This window comes from Ranitomeya imitator, chromosome 4, assembly GCF_032444005.1.
Source record: "Ranitomeya imitator isolate aRanImi1 chromosome 4, aRanImi1.pri, whole genome shotgun sequence".
Taxonomy (NCBI): domain Eukaryota; kingdom Metazoa; phylum Chordata; class Amphibia; order Anura; family Dendrobatidae; genus Ranitomeya; species Ranitomeya imitator.
In genome coordinates, this window is record NC_091285.1 from 551,205,871 (window position 1) to 551,231,385 (window position 25,515).

A 25,515-nucleotide genomic window follows, 5' to 3' on the forward strand; every position below is an offset into this window, starting at 1 on the left:
TGTGATGAGGAAGAAACACTCGCCTCGTTCTCAGACTTGGATAGTCCGCCGCCCACCATTCCCAGGGAAGTGTGCAGGCGTGAAACCCCAGAGATCAAGGATTCATCAGATCATGATATATTCCTGTATTCTACCACTCAACCTGAACTACACTGCACTGAGCAGGAGACACCTGGAATACCTCCCACTCATTAAGAACAAAACCAGTATATTTGGCAACAAATTATTCAAGAAATGAAAGAGTGTGAACGTCTGATGAAGGAACGCTCACCAGCGGATTGGTAAGTTAAAGGAGGGTGGAAGTGTAAGGAAGAAGAATGGGTGGCGGGTGCCTGCGTTATGCCGAGTCTGAAACTGTTGAGGCGGCATCCAGTTTTGCCAGGGGGAAGGAATGAGGGACTGGACAGGTCCCATGACCCAGGGAGAGGGGTGTGGCTAAGCCGGGCAGTGACCAGGAAGCATGGGAATGTGCTCAGTTTCCCACTGGCGGTGAGAGCAGAGTCCGCAGTCACAGAGGCAGTGCAGAGTTGTGCCCCAGCAGAGCTTAGGTGAATGCTCAAGTGAGCCAGCGAGAGTTCAGAGCACTGCATGCCTGGCCAAGCAGAGTGCAGTGTTCACGTGAAGGAGCGGGTGCCAGTGGCAGGACCCTGAGGTGCGTTCCCCATTCCTAAAATATGTGCAGCAGCACACATGTGGGACAGAGGCTACTGCAGCACTTTTAGGGACTAGGGGCTCAGCGGGCAAAACCGGTGACCTCCCGTTGCTGCCAGAAGCTGGACCGTGATTTGTTGGGATCCATCTGAGGACACCACACCGGCCGTTGCCGGAACTCCAACTCCTATCAGACTGCATGCGGATGAGGATCAGAGAAGACTACAATAAGTGCCATTTAACTATCAGACTGTTGCGTTAACTATTTACTTCCCTTGATTCCTGTTTATTGTCTATTAGCTCCCTGCGAGGAGATCATTATACAGCATTGTTCTGCAATCCCTGCCTTACTACATTTCTGAGCCTGCTTACAAATGCATATTGATCTTGAAATATACTTACGGTACCTATATAGTCTATAAACTTTTGACTACCTACCATGTGTCCTTACAACTACTTATTTTTCTCATTGTTTGTCATTGTCACCTTTAACCACTTCCTGCAGTGTGACATGCACAAACGTATGTCATATGTGAATATATTGGTTAGGTTTAGTAGCTGTGTTATATTGTTGAATTCCCTCTTCCTGTATCCACTGTGTTAGGAGATGACTCCAGTTTCAGTAGTTTATCCTGAGATGTAGCAGTCAATAGTGACCATGGTTTTGTAATGGAGCCAGTCAGTGACTAATGCACCGAGCATACAGCCATGTGTCCAATTCAACTAGGATGACCTATTAAGACCTTGTCTAGCTTTAGCATCTTCTACCTAGCATTAGAAAGGCTGTAGTAGTTTATACCCTGTACCCCTTGCTAATACGCTTTTGTCTCAGCCTGGGCAAATAGTGCAGTTGCACCCAGACCATTGAGACCAAAGGCCCGAATAGGTCCTTATGTTCCATAGTAAAAGACCATTACAATACATGACACCTGAAAAGGTGAGAGCCCTGTTACCGATGAATGACAGCCGGCCCAAATACCGATACTGCTGTCAGTCAGGTGCCGGCGCCACCCCTATTAGAGAACGCCAAAAGCTGCCGAGAGGAATAAAGTTCATTTCTTCCTGACAGTGGAGCTCTTAGTGTTAGAATTCCTTTAATTTCTTCTCTGTAAGTTATGGCCGCCAGCTGCGTATACAATAGTCCCATATTACATTAGGTGGATCAATCACTTTATCTATGACCAGCTTTACCTCTATCTATCCTTTCACAGGCAGAAAAATAATGACACTTTTTCGTCTAATTATTTATTCATTTGTTCCTTTTATGAAGTTAATGAAATGAATAATAAATGAATGAATACATTTAGGCAAAGTCTGCTATTGAACAAGGCATTTCTTAGCGACTACCTGTAATAACAATGTGTCTGACGACGATTAGAACAGAAAAACTGTTTACGGCGTAGTATAAACAAATAAGAGTAACAATACTTTGTAGCATATTCCCGGGGAATTGTAGCTTCTCAAGGGAAAGGTGCTACTTATTAACTCTAGAATGCATGGGTTCCGCTAGAGGTCAGCAGTGAGCGCTGTCAGTTAATAATAGGAGCAGGCAAGTGTGGCCTGCAGCCATTTGCCTAGGACTAGTGTGTGCCAGCTGAGGACTAGCTCTCCCCCTATCCCAGCCAGCTGCTGGTCCCTTCACTTGCTTGCTTTGCTTCTTAGGAGAGAAAAAGCTGCAGAAGAACCAGGCAATGGGGTTGGCTCTTTCTAAGCTCTTGTGATTGCAAAGAGGGAGGAGGAGTGTGGAGCAGCAGCAACAGCAGCAGCAGCTTCAGCCCATTAAACCAAGGAGACACCAGGAGCTTGTGCTGGCTGCTGCTTATCCTAAGACATTCAAGCAGAAGGGAAGAGGTCACCATCATCACAGCAGGGATAATGCAGGGAAAAAAGACCAGGAGCTCCAGTGGAAGGACAGCTGATGTGCAAGGCAATGAGGCTCAGAGGAAAAAGAAGAAAAAGAAGGCATCTTGCTTCCTAAATATCAAGATCTTCCTAGTATCGGAGTGTGCCCTGATGCTGGCACAGGGCACTGTAGGAGCTTACCTGGTGAGTACAGAGCATGTAGAGGACCTGATGCACAGCCGCCAGGTCAGGTCACTGCATGATGTGATGCCTGTGCACACTCAATACTCTGTCTTCAGGTTTCTAAGTGCTTCATAAGGACAGGGTGACTTGGGGCAAGCAACTATTACTCTGTCTAAAAAGAGACGCATAAGGATGGGTTGGCTGCCAGATGCCACTGCAAAGGCAAGGGGAGTTAATTGAAATTTCTGTGGAAGTATCTGCAGATGGCTATGCAGTGTAGGGGACCCTGGCGTACAACCATATCTCACAGGGCGTAGGGTGAATGTAATGTGATATTTCTAGCATGCTGGCATGAGGCAGCACACTGACTATAGTGTGTACAGATACTTATATGTAGGTCTATTGCCTTGTGTTTGCTGCCTTTGGGACCTCTTCAGTAGTGTCTTCAAAGCCAAGCCTTTCACCTTTTCATACAGGCCATGAAGTAGTTTGCTGCATAAAAGTGTATTCTACGTAGCACTCAGGGTCGCCAACTTGACTTTTTATTTTTTTCTGGTCATCTTTTCAAAGAACATAGACAATATTTTATCACGGACACACTGAATAACCATAATAAATTATTATGATTGTGATACCTGTCTACAGACCATAAATCTGATATGGTGACATCAGCTGCACTCACTGTGTAAAGTGATGATTACCGTCAAAATAATCTGTATAGTTTTTTCAGCTTCAAATAAATCACGGACACCTTAAAAAAAAATGTTTTGGACAGACAGGGCAAAAGAGTGCACTATTTTTGTTGGCTGTCCTGGGATTTCTGGACGGTTTGCACTTCTTATGAGCAGATGAAAAACTGCACCAGCAGCTGCTGCTGTGTAAAGATCTCAGTCCCCCAGTGATGGTCACGGATATTGGCAGACATAGGACATGTCCCTGACTGCAGTGTGCTTATTACTTGTAGGAAGGAGGATTAACAGGAGGAGCGAAGGATGCTAGAAGGATACTGGAACAGCTGCCCGAGTTAGATGCACCTCTGGTACCCAAGAACTTTGCTTATGGCTTTTTTTGACCAAGCTGCAAGCTGATTTCTGCCTGTATGAAGGTACCAGAGGTACCAGAGATGCGATAGTAGTCTTCTTGGACCAGACTGATAATCTTTACGTGTTTTATGACTATTTTGTTTCTTTAAATACATTACAATAGTCCTTATCTTTGTAGTAAAAGAGTCTTACCATTATAGTTTCTCATAAAGGTCACTGCAGTAATGTGAAGGTTAGAATTGTTGGAAATGGTTTTTGGAAAAGCATTGGTGAGGCTACGCATCTGTAAGAAATCTTTTTATGTCTGTGTCCCAAGTTATTGATGGATCTAAAAAAAGTTTTGGTTGATCAAAATAGGACAAAAGTAGTTATTGATTAGGAGTCTTAGGCCACGATCATACTATCGGTATTTGGTCGGTGTTTGTAAGTCAAAACCAGGAGTGGGTGATAAACACAGAAGTGGTGACGTGTCTCTATTATACTTTTCCTCTGATTGTTCCACTCCTGGTTTTGGCTTAAAAATATTAAGGTAAAATACTGACCAAATACTAGTGTGAACATGGCCTTAAGCTAAGGTTATGTGTCAATCAGACCAAATATCGACCAGTTGGATGATAAGTCACCTGCACATATCAGTTATCTGATGATAGCGATAGAAGCTTCTATGAATTATGGGGCTGCAGGTCGTTGAAACACTATTGGGTCATGCCGTCACTTTGACCATATTGTAGATTTCTAAACTAATAGTGCCACTTAATGCCATGTCTGGTAAAGGCTGCATGTAGCTCCAGGACATCAAAAGTCAGGGGTGGGAAACTATTGTTAAACCATTTATATAAAAGTAGAAGGCATTTCTAATACTGAACGAATGCTGCCCATTGCTAAAATATCGGACCCTCTGCATGATATTCAGGAGTAAAGACTAATGTGTGGCAAGCCTGCATGTAGTTATAAACTGTGCCCTGTGTTTCACAGGCACAAAACTACTGTCACTGAAAAAATTCATGGGTGAGGTACAGGACAGATGAAATCCCCAGAAGTATCCCCTTTGTTGATTTGTCATTGCCGTAAGGCCTCTTTTAATACCCTTTAATGCGTCTCTACATGGAAGCTAATAGAAAAAAGGGAATGTGTTAAAGAGAATGCACTTATGATCTGCAAAATTTTGCCAAGTGAGTAGAACTGCTTACTGTAGCTAAATGGCCAGTTTAGTAATTACATAATAAATCTTCGGCCTCGTTGTAAAGTTTGTTAGAATAAAGTCAGACTTTATGTTGGAATGATTCAAGGTAATTGATCTTCCGTATATGCATGATATTCATTAGAGGTGGCCTGTATATTAGCAATGTACTTTATCAATAAACACAAGACTGAGATTAGGCTAAATCACCAAATATTCTATTCCTATAAATACCATAATATTTATTTCTGTATGGCTATGTTCACTGTTGTGAATTCTGTGGCTGAATTCACTCCTGTGGTCACAAGTGGTACTGCAGCTTCTGAGCTTCCTCCCTCAGGTGTTCTGGTTAGCTCGTTAACTGCTTCATTACTTAACTCCGCCTGATGCTGCTATCCTTGCTCCTTGTCAATGTTTCAGTGTTGGATCTGAGCTTCTCCTGATTGTTCCTGTGACTTGCTGCTCTGTATAGCTAAGTGCTTTTTGCTTTTTTGTTGCTTTTTTTCTGTCCAGCTTGTCTTTTGTTTTGCTGGAAGCTCTGAGACGCAAAGGGTGTACCGCCGTGCCGTTAGTTCGGCACGGTGGGTTTTTTTTGCCCCCTTTGCGTGGTTTTGCTTTAGGGTTTTTTGTAGACTGCAAAGTTCGCTTTACTGTCCTCGCTCTGTCCTAGAATATCGGGCCCCACTTTGCTGAATCTATTTCATCCCTACGTTTTGTCTTTTCATCTTACTCACAGTCATTATATGGGGGGGGCTGCCTTTTCCTTTGGGGAATTTCTCTGGGGCAAGTCAGGCCTATTTTTCTATCTTCAGGCTAGCTAGTTTCTTAGGCTGTGCCGAGTTGCCTAGGTAGTTGTTAGGCGCAATCCACAGCCGCTTTTAGTTGTGTTTAGGATAGGATCAGGTGTGCAGTCTACAGAGTTTCCACGTCTCAGAGCTCGTTCTTGTATTTTTGGGTATTTGTCAGATCACTGTGTGCGCTCTGATCGCTATGCACACTGAGTTTCTGGATTGCCTTCATAACACCTGTCATTAGCAAACATAAAAGTACAAGGAGCCAAACTAATGATTCTCAATAGAGGGAAAGAAAAAGTTCTGACATCATTTTTTTTTTTTTTTTTTTTTCTGCTCTGTGTTCACTTTTTTTCCCCCCCCTAGACATTTGGGTGATTCTGGACACAGGTGTGGACATGGATATTCAGGGTCTGTGCTCTTCAATGGATAATCTCGTTATAAATGTACAAAAAATTCAAGATACTATTGATCAGAAATCTATGTTACAACCAAGAATTCCTATTCCTGATTTGTTTTTTGGAGATAGAACTAAGTTTCTAAGTTTCAAAAATAATTGTAAGCTATTTCTGGCCTTGAAACCTCATTCTTCTGGTAATCCTATTCAACAGGTTTTGATTATTATTTCTTTTTTGCGCGGCGACCCTCAAGACTGGGCATTTTCTCTTGCGCCAGGAGACCCTGCATTGAGTAGTGTCGATGCGTTTTTCCTGGCGCTCGGATTGCTGTACGATGAGCCTAATTCAGTGGATCAGGCTGAGAAAAATTTGCTGGCTTTGTGCCAGGGTCAGGATGATATAGAAGTATATTGTCAGAAATTTAGGAAATGGTCAGTACTCACTCAGTGGAATGAATCTGCGCTGGCAGCTTTGTTCAGAAAGGGTCTCTCTGAGGCTCTTAAGGATGTCATGGTGGGATTTCCTATGCCTGCTGGTTTGAATGAGTCTTTGTCTTTGGCCATTCAGATCGGTCGACGCTTGCGCGAGCGTAAATCTGTGCACCATTTGGCGGTACTGCCTGAGGTTAAACCTGAGCCTATGCAGTGCGATAGGACTATGACTAGAGTTGAACGGCAGGAATACAGACGTCTGAATGGTCTGTGTTTCTACTGTGGTGATTCCACTCATGCTATTTCTGATTGTCCTAAGCGCACTAAGCGGTCCGCTAGGTCTGCCGTCATTGGTACTGTACAGTCCAAATTCCTTCTGTCCATTACCTTGATATGCTCTCTATCGTCGTTTTCTGTCATGGCGTTTGTGGATTCGGGCGCTGCCCTGAATTTGATGGATTTGGATTATGCTAAACGTTGTGGGTTTTTTTTGGAGCCTTTGCGGTGTCCTATTCCATTGAGAGGAATTGATGCTACACCTTTGGCCAAGAATAAACCTCAATACTGGGCCCAGCTGACCATGTGCATGGCTCCTGCACATCAGGAAGTTATTCGCTTTCTGGTGTTGCATAATCTGCATGATGTGGTCGTGTTGGGGTTGCCATGGCTACAAACCCATAATCCAGTATTGGATTGGAATTCCATGTCGGTATCCAGCTGGGGTTGTCAGGGGGTACATGGTGATGTTCCATTTTTGTCGATTTCGTCATCCACCCCTTCTGAGGTCCCAGAGTTCTTGTCTGATTATCAGGATGTATTTGAAGAGCCCAAGTCCGATGCTCTACCTCCGCATAGGGATTGTGATTGTGCTATCAATTTGATTCCTGGTAGTAAATTCCCTAAAGGTCGATTATTTAATTTATCCGTGCCCGAACACGCCGCTATGCGCAGTTATGTGAAGGAATCACTGGAGAAGGGACATATTCGCCCATCGTCATCACCACTGGGAGCAGGGTTCTTCTTTGTAGCCAAGAAGGATGGTTCGCTGAGACCGTGTATTGATTACCGCCTTCTTAATAAGATCACTGTTAAATTTCAGTATCCCTTGCCATTGTTATCTGACTTGTTTGCTCGGATTAAGGGGGCTAGTTGGTTCACTAAGATAGATCTTTGTGGTGCGTATAATCTGGTGAGAATCAGGCAAGGAGATGAATGGAAAACTGCATTCAATACGCCCGAGGGTCATTTTGAGTATCTAGTGATGCCGTTCGGACTTGCCAATGCTCCATCTGTGTTTCAGTCTTTTATGCATGACATCTTCTGTGAGTATCTGGATAAATTCCTGATTGTTTACTTGGATGACATTGTGATCTTCTCAGATGATTGGGAGTCTCATGTGAAGCAGGTCAGAATGGTTTTTCAGGTCCTGCGTGCTAACTCTTTGTACGTGAAGGGATCAAAGTGTCTCTTCGGTGTACAGAAAGTTTCATTTTTGGGGTTCATCTTTACCCCTTCTACTATCGAGATGGATCCAGTTAAGGTCCAAGCCATCCAGGATTGGATTCAGCCGACATCTCTGAAAAGTCTGCAAAAGTTCCTGGGCTTTGCTAATTTTTATCGTCGCTTCATCTGTAATTTTTCTAGCATTGCCAAACCATTGACCGATTTGACCAAGAAGGGTGCTGATTTGGTTAATTGGTCTTCTGCTGCTGTGGAAGCTTTTCAGGAGTTGAAGCGTCGTTTTTGTTCTGCCCCTGTGTTGTGTCAGCCAGATGTTTCTCTTCCGTTCCAGGTCGAGGTTGATGCTTCTGAGATTGGAGCAGGGGCGGTTTTGTCACAGAGAGGTTCTGATTGCTCAGTGATGAAACCATGTGCTTTCTTTTCCAGGAAGTTTTCGCCCGCTGAGCGTAATTATGATGTGGGCAATCGAGAGTTGCTGGCCATGAAGTGGGCATTCGAGGAGTGGCGTCATTGGCTTGAAGGAGCTAAGCATCGCGTGGTGGTATTGACTGATCATAAGAACTTGACTTATCTCGAGTCTGCCAAGCGCTTGAATCCTAGACAGGCCCGTTGGTCGTTATTTTTTGCCCGCTTCGACTTTGTGATTTCGTACCTTCCGGGCTCTAAAAATGTGAAGGCGGATGCTCTGTCTAGGAGTTTTGTGCCCGACTCTCCGGGTTTATCTGAGCCAGCGGGTATCCTCAAGGAAGGAGTCATTGTGTCTGCCATCTCCCCTGATTTGCGGCGGGTGCTGCAAAAATTTCAGGCGAATAAACCTGATCGTTGTCCAGCAGAGAAACTGTTCGTCCCTGATAGGTGGACTAATAAACTTATCTCTGAACTTCATTGTTCGGTGTTGGCTGGTCATCCTGGAATCTTTGGTACCAGAGAGTTAGTGGCTAGATCCTTCTGGTGGCCATCTCTGTCACGGGATGTACGTACTTTTGTGCAGTCCTGTGGGATTTGTGCTAGGGCTAAGCCCTGCTGTTCTCGTGCCAGTGGGTTGCTTTTGCCCTTGCCGGTCCCAAAGAGGCCTTGGACACATATTTCGATGGATTTCATTTCTGACCTTCCCGTTTCTCAAAAGATGTCAGTCATTTGGGTGGTCTGTGATCGCTTTTCTAAAATGGTCCATCTGGTGCCCTTGGCTAAATTGCCTTCCTCCTCTGATTTGGTACCTTTGTTCTTTCAGCATGTGGTTCGGTTGCATGGCATTCCTGAGAGTATTGTTTCTGACAGAGGTTCCCAGTTTGTTTCAAGGTTTTGGCGAGCCTTTTGTGGTAGGATGGGCATTGACCTATCCTTTTCCTCGGCTTTCCATCCTCAGACTAATGGCCAGACCGAACGAACCAATCAGACCTTGGAAACATATCTGAGATGTTTTGTTTCTGCAGACCAGGATGATTGGGTGTCCTCTTTGCCGTTGGCTGAGTTCGCCCTTAATAATCGGGCCAGCTCGGCTACCTTGGTTTCTCCATTTTTTTGCAATTCTGGGTTCCATCCTCGTTTCTCTTCAGGACAGGTTGAGTCTTCGGACTGTCCTGGTGTGGATTCTGTGGTGGATAGGTTGCAGCAGATCTGGACTCAGGTAGTGGACAATTTGATCTTGTCCCAGGAGAAAGCTCAACTTTTCGCTAATCGCAGACGCCGTGTTGGTCCCCGACTTCGTGTTGGGGATCTGGTTTGGTTATCTTCTCATCATATTCCTATGAAGGTTTCCTCTCCTAAATTTAAACCTCGTTTTATTGGTCCGTATAGGATTTCTGAGGTTCTCAATCCTGTGTCTTTTCGTTTGACCCTCCCAGACTCCTTTTCCATACATAATGTATTCCATAGGTCGTTGTTGCGGAGATACGTGGCACCTATGGTTCCATCTGTTGAGCCTCCTGCCCCGGTTTTGGTGGAGGGGGAATTGGAGTATATTGTGGAGAAGATTTTGGATTCTCGTGTTTCTAGACGGAAACTCCAGTATCTGGTTAAATGGAAGGGTTATGCTCAGGAAGATAATTCCTGGGTTTTTGCCTCTGATGTTCATGCTTCCGATCTTGTTCGTGCCTTTCATGCGGCTCATCCTGGTCGGCCTGGGGGCTCTGGTGAGGGTTCGGTGACCCCTCCTCAAGGGGGGGGTACTGTTGTGAATTCTGTGGCTGAATTCACTCCTGTGGTCACAAGTGGTACTGCAGCTTCTGAGCTTCCTCCCTCAGGTGTTCTGGTTAGCTCGTTAACTGCTTCATTACTTAACTCCGCCTGATGCTGCTATCCTTGCTCCTTGTCAATGTTTCAGTGTTGGATCTGAGCTTCTCCTGATTGTTCCTGTGACCTGCTGCTCTGTATAGCTAAGTGCTTTTTGCTTTTTTGTTGCTTTTTTTCTGTCCAGCTTGTCTTTTGTTTTGCTGGAAGCTCTGAGACGCAAAGGGTGTACCGCCGTGCCGTTAGTTCGGCACGGTGGGTTTTTTTTGCCCCCTTTGCGTGGTTTTGCTTTAGGGTTTTTTGTAGACTGCAAAGTTCTTTTTACTGTCCTCGCTCTGTCCTAGAATATTGGGCCCCACTTTGCTGAATCTATTTCATCCCTACGTTTTGTCTTTTCATCTTACTCACAGTCATTATATGTGGGGGGCTGCCTTTTCCTTTGGGGAATTTCTCTGGGGCAAGTCAGGCCTATTTTTCTATCTTCAGGCTAGCTAGTTTCTTAGGCTGTGCCGAGTTGCCTAGGTAGTTGTTAGGCGCAATCCACAGCCGCTTTTAGTTGTGTTTAGGATAGGATCAGGTGTGCAGTCTACAGAGTTTCCACGTCTCAGAGCTCGTTCTTGTATTTTTGGGTATTTGTCAGATCACTGTGTGCGCTCTGATCGCTATGCACACTGTGTTTCTGGATTGCCTTCATAACACCTGTCATTAGCAAACATAACAGTTCACATCTAACAAAAATGCTGGAGGTTTGCAGAACACAGTTACAGCAAAGTGGATGACATTTGAACATATCTCATTCATGCACTGAGGAAACATACTGTATCTGTGTGTGAATAGATATGACTTGTGCATTCTAAGGCTGGAGTCACACTCAGCGTAAGACAATACGGTCTGTATATTACGGCCATAATACGCTGAAAAGTCCCCCAAAAAGTGGTCCGTAGCTCCTCCGTAGGCAGGGTGTGTCAGCGTATTTTGCGCATGGCATCCTCCGTATGTAATCCGTATGGCATCCGTACTGCGTGTTTTTCTCGCAGACTTGCAAAACCAACATACGGCTATACAAGGCATCCATGTGTAAAAAAACAAAAAAAAACATATATACTGTCTATATATATATATATATAAATATATATATATATATATATATGTCAGTAGACACATATATGTATATATATTATTACTTCATACAGCGCTAGATAGCTTTAAAGCCGGTAATTCAATTGCCGGCTTTTGCTATCTCCTTCCTAAAACCCGACATGATATGAGACCTGGTTTACATACATACAGTAAACCATCTCATATCACCATTTTTTTTGCATATTATCTGTAACGTCCAACGATGTAAATCCATCTGAAGGGGTTAAAATATTTTGCAGCAAGGAGCTCTGCTAATGCAGCGTTGCTCCTTGCTGCAAAACCCCAGGGAATGAAGGTAAAGTAGGTCAATGACCTATATTTACCTTCATTTGCGGTGAGGCGCCCTCTACTGTTTGTTCCTAGATCGTGGGAACTTTCCTAGAAAGCTCCCAGGCTCGAGTTCATATGAGGACAACCAACAGAGGGCGCCTGCGGAAGGTATGGATATTGTTGGTTTATTATTTTTTTTTTGTTACAGATCGAGGGTCTTCAGTGATTGGATTGAGCTTAGAATAAAATATTACAACAACCTTTGTTTTTATTTCATTAAAATAATTTTTAATAATGTGTTTGTGTATTTTTTAACCCTTTACTAGTATTGGATTAATAATGGATAGGTGTCATAATTGACGCCTCTCCATTATTTATTTGGCTTAATGTCACCTTACAATAGCAAGGTGGCATTAACCCTTTATTACCCCATATCCCACCGCTACACGGGAATGGGAAGAGAGTGGCCAAGTGCCAGAATAGGCGCATCTTCCAGATGTGCCTTTTCTGGGGTGGCTGGGGGCAGATGTTTTTAGCCAGGGGGGGCCAATAACCATGGACCCTCTCCAGGCTATTAATATCTGCCCTCAGTCACTGGCTTTACTACTCTGGCGGAGAAAATTGCACGGGAGCCCACGCCAATTTTTTCTGCCATTTAACCCTTTAATTTAATAGCTAGAACGGCCAAATTTTGCATATACACACTACTAACATTAGTAGTGTGGAATATGCAAAAAAAAAAGTGATATGAGATGGTTTACTGTATGTAAACCATGTCTCATATCATGTCGGGTTTAGGAAGGAGATAGCAAATGCCGGCAATTGAATTACCGGCTTTAAAGCTATCTAGCGCTGTATGAAGTAATAATATATATACATATATGTGTCTACTGACATATATATATATATATATATATATATATACCTATTCTATGTGTACACATTTATTCTACCTATTCTATTGTAAGCTGTCAGTGTGATTTTACTGTACACCGCACTGAATTACCGGCTTTTCTCTCTAACACCGCTGCGTATTTCTCGCAAGTCACACTGCTGGTCCGTGTGTAATCCGTATATTTGGGGCTTCCATAGACTTTCATTGGCTTTTTTTGCGCAATACGGTGACAAACGCAGCATGCTGCGATTTTCTACGGCCGTAGAAAGCCATATAATACTGATCAGTAAAATACGGCAGATAGGAGCAGGGGCATAGAGAATAATTGTGCCGTTTGTTTGGCGAGTTTTACGGACGTATTTTCTGCGCTCTTACGTCCGTAAAACTCGCTAGTGTGACTCCAGCCTAAATTCACAATGTGTTAATTCTTTGATTGGTCCTGAATTTATTGTAGATTTACTCAACTCAATTCAGTAAGGAAGTCATAATTAGAGATGGACAAAACCAAACATTAAAGTTTGCCATCTGTACCAAACACTTACTGTTTGAGCACGGATACCAAACACAGACTTCATCAGGAAGACCATGTTACTGTTCGGTTTTCGCGCATGACAGCGCGGCAAACACCATTTCTGACCAGCGGTGATATTATCCCCGCCGGTAAGAGAGCCGTGGTTCCCATGCTGTCAAAAGACGGCGTGAGCGCTCAGCTGTGATTGTAGGTATAAAGTTTAACTCCGGTCACTTGTGTCAGCGGATGGGACTACAGCTCCCATCATCTGACATCTGCTGCCGCTAATAACAGTGAGAGCAGGAGTGGGTGATGGATGTATTCATTAGCCATTCCTGCGCTGAAAATGAATAATTAAAAAAAAAAACGGCTTGGGTTCCCCTGTATTTTTGATAACCAGGAGTAAGCTGTAACAGCATGCTTCAGTAATCCTGGCTAGCTTCAAAACTGTGACTAAAAGTGTAAAAGAAAAGCACTTGTAAGTAAGTACTATATATGTTCTGGTCACTGGTCAGTCTCCAAGGCAACAAACTATAAACTGTGCTCTGTGGGGTGTCTATGATCTGTAAGACGGCTGTGCTCTGTGGGGCGGCAGTGCTCTGTGCTGGGGCAGTGGGGCTCTATGCTGCGTGGGGGGCTCCACCGGCATTTTGTCAAAGCCCGGAGGCCCCCACAGCTCCATTGCTGCGATGCGGTGGCCTCCTGGAAAATGGCCGCCGGGTGCAGCGCATGCTCAGATTCAGATCTAAGCAACGAGATCTCGTCCCGAGTTCTCATGGAAGTTACCTCCCATCACTGAGGCTGCATTCCCAGCTGGGCTGAACTGCCGTGACCTCAGTGAGATCCCCACTAGAGTTTTTCTCAGGAAGATTTGCATCAAAATCTGCACACTTTAAGAGGGAACATATCAGAAAATGATCCTGTCCCAATGGAATATCGTCTGCACAGATTGCATAAGTCATGCTGCAGAAACAAGTATACCATAGCAAACTCCTGGACAAATTGTGTGCAGTGCTTACAAGCTAAACAGCAGTAGTGGTCTGTCTTCTAGGGAATGAGCTATTAAACACCAGAAAAAGAAAACGGTTAGTATCTCAAAAATGGCTTCAAATTTTGATAAGTATTATGTTGGAAAAGAGCTTGTTTTTAATAAGAACTATCCAGCAGTATTAATCTATAAAGACTCCAGAAATATCCCATGGTGGCTAAGGCCACATCCCCACGTTGCGTTCTGTCCTGCGGGTTCTCCCGCAGCGGATTTGATAAATCTGCAGGGCAAACCCGCTGCGGTTATCCCTGCAGATTTATCGCGGTTTGTCCTGCGGGTTCCGCTGCGGGTTCCGCTGCGGGATTTTACCCCTACTATTGATGCTGCATATGCAGCAATATGCAGCATCAATAGTAATGTTAAAAATAATAAAATAATAATATACTTACCCTCTGACGTCCCGATCTCCTCGGCGCTGCAGGCGGCGGTCCGGTTCCAAAGATGCTGTGCGACCAGGACCTTCGGTGACGTCACGGTCATGTGACCGTGACGTCACCGAAGGTCCTGGTCGCATAGCAAACCTGAGACCGGACGGCCGCGTGCAGCGCTGAGACTTCAGAGGTGAGTATAACATTATTTTTTATTTTAATTCTTTTTTTTTAACACAAATATGGTTCCCGGGGCCTGGAGGAGAGTCTCCTCTCCTCCACCCCGGGTATAACCCGCACATTATCCGCATTACTTCCCGCATGGTGGGCACAGCCCCATGCGGGAAGTAAGCAGATCAATGCATTTCTATGGGTGCAGAATCGCTGCGATTCTGCACAAAGAAGTGACATGGTCCTTCTGTTTTTTTTCCGCAGTAATTCAGCGCGGTTTTTTTCGGGTTTTTCCGCATCATGTGCACTGCAGTTTTTGTTTTCCATAGGGTAACATTGTACTGTACCCTGCATGGAAAACAGCTGTGGACCCGCAGCGGCAAAATCGCCGCGGTTCTGCAGTAAAAACCGCATAGTGTGAACATACCCTAAGTGGTTAGCACTGTAGATCGCAGTGCTGGGGTACTGGATTCAAATCTCACCAAGGCCATCTGCATGGAGTTTGTATGTTCTCCTCATTTTTGCGTGGGTTTACTTCCGAATCCTCTCACACCCATAAGACATAGCAAATTTAGGTTGTGAGCCCCATTGGGGACAATGATGCTGATGTCTGTAAAGTGATGTGGAATTAATGGTGCTATATACAGTCATGGTCAAAAGTGTTGACACCCTTGAAATTGTTCCAGAAAATGGAGAATTTCTTACAGAAAATGATTGCAATTACATATGTTTTGCTATACACATGTTTGTTTGCTTTGTGTGTATTGGAACAACACAAAAACAGAGGAAAATAGGCAAATTGGTCATAATTTCACACAAAAACCACAAAATGTTGGTACCTTTCCAAAATTATAGGCTAACAACTTTGTTTCAAGCACGTGATGCTTATTCAAATTCTCCTGTGGCAAGTGACAAGTGTGGGCAATATGAAAATCATACCCAAAACCAGAAAAAAAGGGAGAAGTTGACTCAATCTTTGCATTGTATATCTGTGTGCCACAGTAAGCATGGAGAACAGAAAGAGGCGAAGAGAACTGTCTGAGGACTTGAGAACCAAAATTATTGAAAAATAACAATCTCAAGGGTATCAGTCCATCTCCAGAGATCTTGATGTTCTTTTGTCCATGAGCCACAACATAATAGAGAAGTTTACAACCCATTGCACTGCAGCTAATCTCCCTGGACGAGAGAGAAAAATTTATGAAAAGTTTCAACGTAGTCCGGATGATGGATAAACTATCCCATTCAAGTTCCAAAGAAATGTAATCTATCCTGAATTTTCAGGGTGTATCAGTGGCAGTGCAAACTATCCGTCGACATTTGAATGAAATGAAATGCTATGGCTGGAGACCAAGACACATAAAAAAGCTAGACTGCAGTTTGCCAAAAAGTATGTGAGTAAGCCAAAATCCTTCTGGGGAAGTGTCTTGCTGACAGATGAGACCAAACTTTTTGGTAAAGTACATCATTCTACTGTTTACAAGAATGGAATGAGGTCTACAAAGAAAATGATTCAGTACCTATAGTCAAATATGGTGGAGGTTTAAAGATGCTTTGGGGTTGTTTTGCTGCTTCTGGCACTGAGTGTCTTGACTTTGTGTAAGGCATCATGAAATATGAAGATAACCAAAAGATTTTGGGTTGCAACATAATGCCCAGTCTCAGAATGCTGGCTTTGCGTTCTATGTCATGTATCTTTCAGCAGGACAATCACCCCAAACATACTTCAAGAAGCACCCAAAATGCCTCAAATAAAAAGGCATTGAATAGTTCTGATGTGGTCAGCAATAAGTCCAGATCTATATCCCTTTGGACACCTGTGGAGAGTTCTTAAAATTGCTGTTGGGAGAAGGTGCCTATCAAATATGAGAAACCTGCAGCAGTTTCCAAAAGAAAAGTGGTCCAAAATTCCAGTTGAGAGGTGTAAGACGCTTGTTGATGGTTATAGGAAGGGATTGATTGCAGTTATTTATTCCAGAGGGTGTGCAACCAAATATTAACCCCTTTACCCCCAAGGGTGGTTTGCACGTTAATGATCAGGCCAATTTTTTCAATTCTGACCACTGTCCCTTTATGAGGTTATAACTCTGGAATGCTTCAATGGATCCTGGTGATTCTGACATGGTTTTCTCAAGACATATTGTACTTCATGATAGTGGTAAAATTTATTAGATATTACCTGCGTTTATTTGTAAAAAAAAAAAAAAATTGGCGAAAATTATGAAAATTTCGCAATTTTCCAACTTTTAATTTTTATGCAATTAAATCACAGAGATATGTCACACAAAATACTTAATATGTAACATTTCCCACATGTCTACTTTACATCAGCACAATTTTGGAACCAAAATTATTTTTAGTTAGGAAGTTATAAGGGTTAAAATTTGACCAGCAATTTCTCATTTTTATAACACCATTTATTTTTAGGGACCTCATCTCATTTGAAGTCATTTTGAGGGGTCAATATGATATAAAATAACCAAGTGTGACACCATTCTAAAAACTGCACCCCTCAAGGTGCTCAAAACCACATTCAAGAACTTTATTAACCCTGCAGGTGTTTAATAGGAATTTTTGAAATTTTTAAATAAAAATGAACATTTAACTTGTTTTACAAAAAATTTATTTCAGCTCCAATTTGTTTTATTTTACCAAGGGTAACAGGAGATAATGGACCCCAAAAGTTGTCATACAATTGGTCCTGAGTACATTGATACCCCAAATGTGGGGGTAAACCACTGGGCGCATGGCAGAGCTCAGAAGCGAAGGAGCGCCATTTGACTTTTCACTGCAAAATTGACTGGAATTGAGATGGGACGCCATGTTGCGTTTGGAGAGCCCCTGATGTGCCTAAACATTGAAACCCCCCTCAAGTGACACCCTTTTGGAAAGTAGATCCCATAAGGAACTTATATAGATGTGTGGTGAGCACTTTGACCCATTATGTGATTCACAGAAGTTTATAACGCAGAGCTGTGAAAATAAAAATTCTTTTTTTTCCCACAAAAATTAATTTTTAGCCCTCAGTTTTGTATTTTCCCAAGGGTAACAGGAGAAATTAGACCTAAAAGTTGTTGTCCAATTTGTCCTGAGTACGCTGATACCCAATATGTGGGGGGGAACCACTGTTTGGGCGCATGGGAGGGCACGGAAGGGAAGGAGCACCATTTGGAATGCAGACTTAGATGGAATGGTCTGCAGGTGTCACATTGCGTTTGCAGAGCCCCTAATGTACCTAAACAGTAGAAACCCCCCACAAGTGACCCCATATTGGAAACTAGACCCCCCAAGGAACTTATCTAGATGTGCTGTGAGAACTTTGAACCCCCAAGTGTTTCACTACAGTTTATAACGCTGAGCCGTGAAAATATAAATCCTTTTTTTTCCACCAAAATTATTTTCTAGCCCTTAGTTTTGTGTTTTCCCAAGGGTAACAGGAGAAATGGGACCCCAAATGTTTTTGTTCAATTTGTCCTGAGTACGCTGACACCCAATATGTTGGGGTAAACCCCTGTTTGGGTGCACGGGAGAGCTCGGAAGGGAAGGAGAACTGTTTTACTTTTTCAACGCAGAATTGGCTGGAATTGAGATCGGACGCCATGTCGCGTTTGGAGAGCCCCTGATGTGCCTAAACAGTGGAAACCCGCCAATTATAACTGAAACCCTAATCAAAACACACCCCTAACCCTAATCCTAACGGTAACCCTAACCACACCCCTATCCCTGACACATGTATAATGTAATCCAAACCCTAACCCTAACTTTAGCCCCAGCCCTAACTGTAGCCTTAACCCTAGCCCAAACCCTAACCCTTGCCCTAACACTAGCCCTAATACTAGCCCTAACCCTAACCATAGCCCTAAAGCTAGCACTAACCCTAGCCCTTACCCTAATGGGAAAATGGAAATAAATACATTTTTAAATTTTTTAATTTTTCCCTAACTAAGGGGGTGATGAATTTGATTTACTTTTATAGCGGGTTTTTAAGCGGATTTTTATGATTGGCAGCCGTCACACTGAAAGACGCTTTTTATTGCAAAAAATATTTTTTGCGTTACCACATTTTGAGAGCTATAATTTTTCCATACTTGGGTCCACAGAGTCATGTGACATCTTGTTTTTTGCGGGACGAGTTGACGATTTTATAGGTAACATTTTCGAGCATGTGACATTTTTTGATCGCTTTTTATTCCGATTTTTGTGAGGCAGAATGACCAAAAACCAGCTATTCATTAATTTCTTTTGGGGTATGTGTTTATACCGTTCCGCGTTTGGTAAAATGGATAAAGCAGTTTTATTCTTCGGGTCAGTATGATTACAGCGATACCTCATTTATATAATTGTTTTATGTTTTGGCGCTTTTATACGATAAGAACTATTTTATAGAAAAATTAATTATTTTGCATCGCTTTATTCTGAGAACTATAACTTTTTTATTTTTTCTTTGATGATGCTGTATTGTGGCATGTTTTTTTAGCGGGAGAAGATGACGTTTTCAGTGGTACCATGGTTATTTATATCCATCTTTTTGATCGCGCGCTATTCCACTTTTTGTTTGGCGGTATGATAATAAAGCGTTGTTTTTTGCCTCGTTTTTTTTTACAGTGTTCACTGAAGGGGTTAACTAGTGGGACGGTTTTATAGGTAGGGTCATTATGGACGCGGCAATACTAAATATGTTTACTTTTATTGTTTGTTTTTTTTATTTAGATAAATAAATGTATTTCTTTAAACTATATATATATATATATTTTTTTTTAGGAATTTAAAAATTTTTTTTTTACACATGTGAATTTTTTTTACACTATAACATTGCCCCGGGGAGGCATCATGTTATAGTTTAAGATCGCTGATCTGACACTTCGCTATGCACTGTGTCATATCAGCGATCTGATGTGCACTCCTGCAGGCTTACTAGCACTTGCTCTGAGCAGGCGCTGGTAAGCCACCTCCCTGCCGGATCCGGATGCAGCCCTGTGGCCATTTTGGATCCGGGCCTACTGCAGGGAGGAGGAGGTAAGAGACCCTCGCAGCAACGCGATCACCTCGCGTTGCTCCGGAGGTCTCAGGGAAGCGCGCAGGGAGGGGGCTCCCTATACTGCCGGAACACTGCGACCATGTTTGATCGCAGTGTGCTGGGGGTTAAAGTGCCGGGGGCGGTCCATGACCGCTGGTGGCACATAGTGCCGGATGTCAGCTGTGATTGCTGACACCCGGCCGCGATTGGTCGCGCTCCCCCCGTGAGCGCGGCCGATCGCTATGACGTACTATCCCGTTGGTGGGCTTACAGGCCCACCCCACCTCGACAGGATAGTACATCTAATGTCAGAAAAGGGTTAAAGGGAACCTGTCAGCAGTTTTAGCGGATATAAGATATGATCATCACTTTTTAGGGCATTCTATAATGCAGTATATCTGCCCCCAACCCGACCTGCAAGATAAGAAAAATTACTTTTATTATACTCACCTGTGGGGTGGTCCGAGGGGTGTCGCTCTTTTTGGTCCGGTGTCTTCCATCTTTTTGCGCTGCCGCCCTCCTGCTTGCCTCTGTATCATCCACACAGTCTCCACGGCACAGCACTCCTGTGCAGGCATTCTTCTCTGCCCTGTTAAGGGCAGAGCAAAGTACTGCAGTGCGCAGGTGACGGGGCTATTTGACCTTTTCCGGCACCAGATCACTGCAGTACTTTGTGCTGCCTTCAACAGGACAGGGAAGTATGCCTGCATAGGAACACAGTGCCGAGGAGACTGTTTCGATACGTCATCAATGCGAAGCAAGCAGGAGGACGGAGATCGTAAGAAGATGGGAGGCGCCAGACCAAGACCAGCGATGCCTCTTACAGGTCGGGTTGGGGGAGGATATACAGCATTATAGAATGCTGTATATCAACCCTGAAAGGTGATTGCCGTATCTTATATCGGCCAAAACTGCTGACAGGTTCACTTTAAGCTAGGGGTGCCAACAATTTTGTTCTTGGGGTTTAGTGTTTTTCTCAGTTCTTTTTGTGTTTTCTACACAAAAAGGAAATAAACGTGTAATTACAATAATTTTAACGGGATAAATATTTCATTTTCTGCATCAATTTCAGGGGTGCCAACACTTTTGGAAATGACTGTGAGTAAAATAATAATAACAATAATAATAATAATAATAATTATTATTATTTATTTATATGGCACCATTGATTCCATGGTGCTGTACATGAGAAGGGGTTACATACAAACAATTTACAGATATCACTTACAGTAAACAAACTAACAATGACAGACTGATACAGAGGGGCGAGGACCCTGCCTGTTGTGAATTCTGTTATCGAACTCCCTCCTGTGGTCATGAATGGTACTTCGGCGAGTTCTGTCCATGGACTCCCTCTGGTGGCTGTGAGTGGAGCTGCTGCTTCTGAGGTTCCTTCCACAGGTGACGTGATTTATCCTTTGGTTGGCTGCTCTATTTAACTCCACTCATATCGTTACTCCATGCCAGCTGTCAATGTTCCTGCATTTGTTCAGTTCGCTCTTGGATCTTTCTGGTGACCTGTCTACTCCAGCAGAAGCTAAGTTCCTGCCAGTTATTATTTGTTCATTGTTGCCTTGTCCAGCTGGATATCATGATTTTGCCTTACTAGCTGGAAGCTCTGGGATGCAGAGTGGCATCTCCGCACCGTTAGTCGGTGCGGAGGTCTTTTTGCACACTCTGCGTGGTCTTTTGTAGTTTTTTGTGCTGACCGCAAAGATACCTTTCCTATCCTCTGTCTGTTTAGTAAGTCTGGCCTCCCTTTGCTGAAACCTGTTTCATTTCTGCGTTTGTGACTTTCATCTTTACTCACAGTCAATATATGTGGGGGGCTGCCTTTTCCTTTGGGGAATTTCTCTGAGGCAAGGTAGGCTTTATTTTCTATCTCTAGGGCTAGCTAGCTCTTAGGCTGTGAAGAGGCGTCTAGGGAGAGTCAGGAACGCTCCACGGCTATTTCTAGTTGTTGTGATAGGATTAGGGGTTGCGGTCAGCAGAGCTCCCACATCCCAGAGCTTGTCCTGTGTCAGTTTAACTATCAGGTCGTGCCGGGTGCTCCTAACCACCAGGTCCATAACACCTGCCCTTGCGGGCTTACATTCTACAGGATTATGGGCAAGGACACAGTAGGTTGAGGGTTGCAGGAGCTCCAGTGTTGGTGAGGCGGTAGCTTCGGTAGTGATGAGGCAGTGGGGGCAGGCTGTAGGCTTTCCTGAAGAGATGGGTTTTCAGGTTCTGTCTGAAGGATCCGAATGTGGTTGATAGTCGGACATGTTGGGGCAAAGAATTCCAGAGGATGGGGGATATTCGGGAGAAGTCTTGGAGGCGATTGGATGAGGAGCAAATAAGTGTGGAGGAGAGGAGGAGGTCTTGGGAGGATCGGAGATTACGTGAAGGAAGATATCGGGAGATTAGTTCAGAGATATATAGAGGAGACAGGTTATGGATGGCTTTGTAGGTCAGTATTAGTAATTTGAACTGGATATGCTGAGGGAATGGGAACCAGTGAAGAGATTTGCAGAGGGGGGAAGCAGAGGAGTAGCGAGGAGAGAGATGAATTAGTCGGGCAGCAGAGTTAAGGATGGACTGGAGAGTTGCAAGGGTGTTAGCAGGGAGGCCGCAGAAAAGGATGTTGCATTAGTCAAGGCGGGAGATGATGAGGGCATGCACAAGCATTTTAATAGATTGACGGTTGAGGAAAGGACGGATTCTGGAGATATTTTTGAGCTGAAGGCGACAGGAGGTGGAGAGAGCTTGGATGTGCAGTTTGAAGGACAGGGCAGAGTCGAAGGTTACTCCTAGGCAGCGGACTTCCGGCACGGGGGAAAGCATGATGTCATTGATTGCGATAGATAGGTCAGGTAAGGAAGATGTATGGGATGGAGGAAAGATGATGAGTTCAGATTTGTCCACATTGAGTTTGAGGAAGCGAGAGGAGAAGAAGGAGGATATGGCTGATAGGCACTCTGGGATTCTGGACAGCAGAGCGGTGACGTCTGGGCTAGAAAGGTAGATCTGAGTGTCATCAGCATAAAGGTGGAACTGGAATCCATGGGACTTTATGAGTTGTCCCAAGCCAAGTGTATAGATTGAGAAGAGTAGAGGTCCTAGAACAGAGCCTTGGGGGACTCCAACAGAGAGAGGGTGGGATGAGGAGGTAGTGTGGGAGTGGGAGACGTTGAATGTGTGGTTGGAAAGGTACGAGGAGATCCAGGATAGGGTGAGGTCTTTGATGCCAAAGGAGGAGAGGATCTGTAGTAGGAGGCAGTGGTCAACTGTGTCGAAAGCAGAGGACAGGTCTAGAAGGAGGAGTACAGAGTATTGTCCATTAGCTTTAGCGGTAAGCAGGTCGTTAGTGATTTTCGTCAGGGCGGTCTCAGGTGAGTGATGGGGCGGAAACCAGATTGTAGATTGTCAAAGAGCAAGTTAGATGTGAGGTGGGAGGAAAGTTCAGAGTGGACGTGCTGCTCCAGAAGTTTGGAAGCGAATGGGAGCAGTGATATTGGGCGATAGCTGGACATAGCAGTTGGACCGAGGGTTGGCCTTTTAAAGGGCCACTGTCACCCCCTCCAGCCGTTATAAACTAAAAGAGCCACCTTGTGAAGCAGTAATTCTGCATTCTAACAAGGTGGCTCTTTTAGTTTTTGGTTCATGTATTCCGAAAATAAAGCATTTTGAAACTTATCCAAAATACCTGTCTTTGTCCATGGAGGCGGGTCCTCACCCTCCCAGCTTGAACCGGTACTCTGCCGTCACTCAAATCTTCAGGGGCTTTTGTTGCCGCCCCCTTCGCGCTGTTTTAGCTTCAAATCCAGCACGTGCGCTGTCTACTACTGTGTTGTGCAGGCGCAGTAAGCTCTGGCCGTCTGACGTCCCAGCCAGGCTTGAAGACTGCGCCTGTGCGGGTATTGCGGCCACCCACCTTGGGAATCCCTGCCCCGCACTGTTTATGCATTATGCACAGTGCGGAGCTAGGATTCCTGGGCATGCGCACTGCGTGTGTCAGCCTGTCACCCAGGTCCCCCGCCTTACAGCGTCTGTCTATTCAGCTGATCGTGCCTCCTCCTCCTAGGAATCGCCGGGAAAGATCCAACCTTGCAAAATTCCTGCACGATCAGCTGAATATATAGACACTGTAAGGCGGGGGACCTGGGTGAGAGGCTGACACGCAGTGCGCATGCCCAGGAATACCAGCCCCACACTGTGCATAATGCATAACACAGTACGGGGCAGGGATTCCCAAGGTGGGTGGCCACAATGCCCGCACAGGCGCAGTCTGCAAGCCTGGCTGGGACGTCAGATGGCCAGAGCTTACTGCGCCTGCACAACACAGTAGTAGACAGCACAGGCGCCGGATTTGAAGCTAAAACAGCACGAAGGGGGCAGTGCCGAAAGCCCCTGAAGATTTGAGTGACGGCAGAGTACCGATTCAAGCTGGGGAGTGAGGACCCGCCTCCATGGACAAAGACAGGTATTTTGGATAAGTTTCAAAATGCTTTATTTTCGGGATACATGAACCAAAAACTAAAAGAGCCACCTTGTTAGAATTCAGCATTACTGCTGCACAAGGTGGCTCTTTTAGTTTATAACGGCTGGTGGGGGTGACAGTGGCCCTTTAACCCCTTTACCCCCAAGGGTGGTTTGCACGTTAATGATCAGGCCAATTTTTACAATTCTGACCACTGTCCCTTTATGAGGTTATAACTCTGGAAAGCTTCAACGGATCCCGGTGATTCTGACACTGTTTTCTCGAGACATATTGTACTTCATGATAGTGGTAAAATTTCTTTGATATTACCTGGGTTTATTTGTGAAAAAAACGGAAATTTGGTGAAAATTTTGAAAATTTTGCAATTTTACAACTTTGAATTTTTATGCAATTAAATCACAGAGATATGTCACACAAAATACTTAATAAGTAACATTTCCCTCATGTCTACTTTACATCAGCACAATTTTGGAGCCAAAAATTTTTTGTTAGGGAGTTATAAGTAGGGTTGAGCGACCTTTACTTTTATAGGATCGGGTCGGGTTTCACGAAACCCGACTTTTTCAAAAGTCGGGTCGAGTGAAATCGGCCGATCCTATAAAAAAGTCGGGGTCGGCCGAAACTCGAAACCCAATGCAGTGCATTGGGTTTCCAATGGTTCCCAGGGTCTGAAGGAGTGGAAACTCTCCTTCAGGCCTTGGGATCCATATATGTGTAAAATAAAGAATTAAAATAAAAAATATCACCATACTTACCCTCTGACGCGCCCTGGTACTAAACGGGAACCTTCCTTCCTTAGAATCAGCCTTCCAGGACCTTGCGGAGACGTCGCGGTGACGTCACGGCTTGTGATTGGTCACTGCGACGTCACCGAAGGTCCTGGAAGGGCTGATTCTTAGGAAGGAAGGCTGCCGGAAAGAAGCAGGGCGCGTCCGAGGGTGAGTATGGCGATATTTTTCATTTTAATTCTTTATTTTACACTTAAATCTGAATTCCGATACCAATTCCCGATATCTTAAACATATCGGGAATCGGTATCGGAATTCCGATTCCAGATTCAGAAGATCGCCGACTTCATGGCCGACCCCACACAGGGGTTGGGTTTCATGAAACCCGACTTTGCCAAAAGTTGGCGACTTCTGAAAATTGCCGACCCGTTTCGCTCAACCCTAGTTATAAGGGTTAAAAGTTGACCAGCAATTTCCCATTTTTACAACTCCATTTTTTCTAGGGACCCCATCTCATTTGAAGTCATTTTGAGGGGTCTATATGATAGAAAATACCCAAGTGTGACACCATTCTAAAAACTGCACCCCTCAAGGTGCTCAAAACCACATTCAAGAAGTTTATTAAACCTTCAGGTGTTTCACAGGAATTTTTGGAATGTTTAAATAAAAATTAAC

At 44.2% G+C, this 25,515-nt stretch overlaps 1 protein-coding gene across 1 annotated transcript in view; it reads left to right on the forward strand.

Annotated features, from left to right (window-relative positions):
* Positions 1 to 2,432: 2,432 nt before the first annotated feature.
* SLCO3A1 (solute carrier organic anion transporter family member 3A1) overlaps positions 2,433 to 25,515 on the forward strand; it is a 676,694-nt gene continuing 653,611 nt past the window's right edge. The window contains exon 1 of the mRNA XM_069766261.1: positions 2,433 to 2,697. Coding sequence (XP_069622362.1) covers positions 2,527 to 2,697 — 171 coding nt within the window. The 5' untranslated portion in view covers positions 2,433 to 2,526. The remainder of the gene's footprint in view (positions 2,698 to 25,515) is intronic.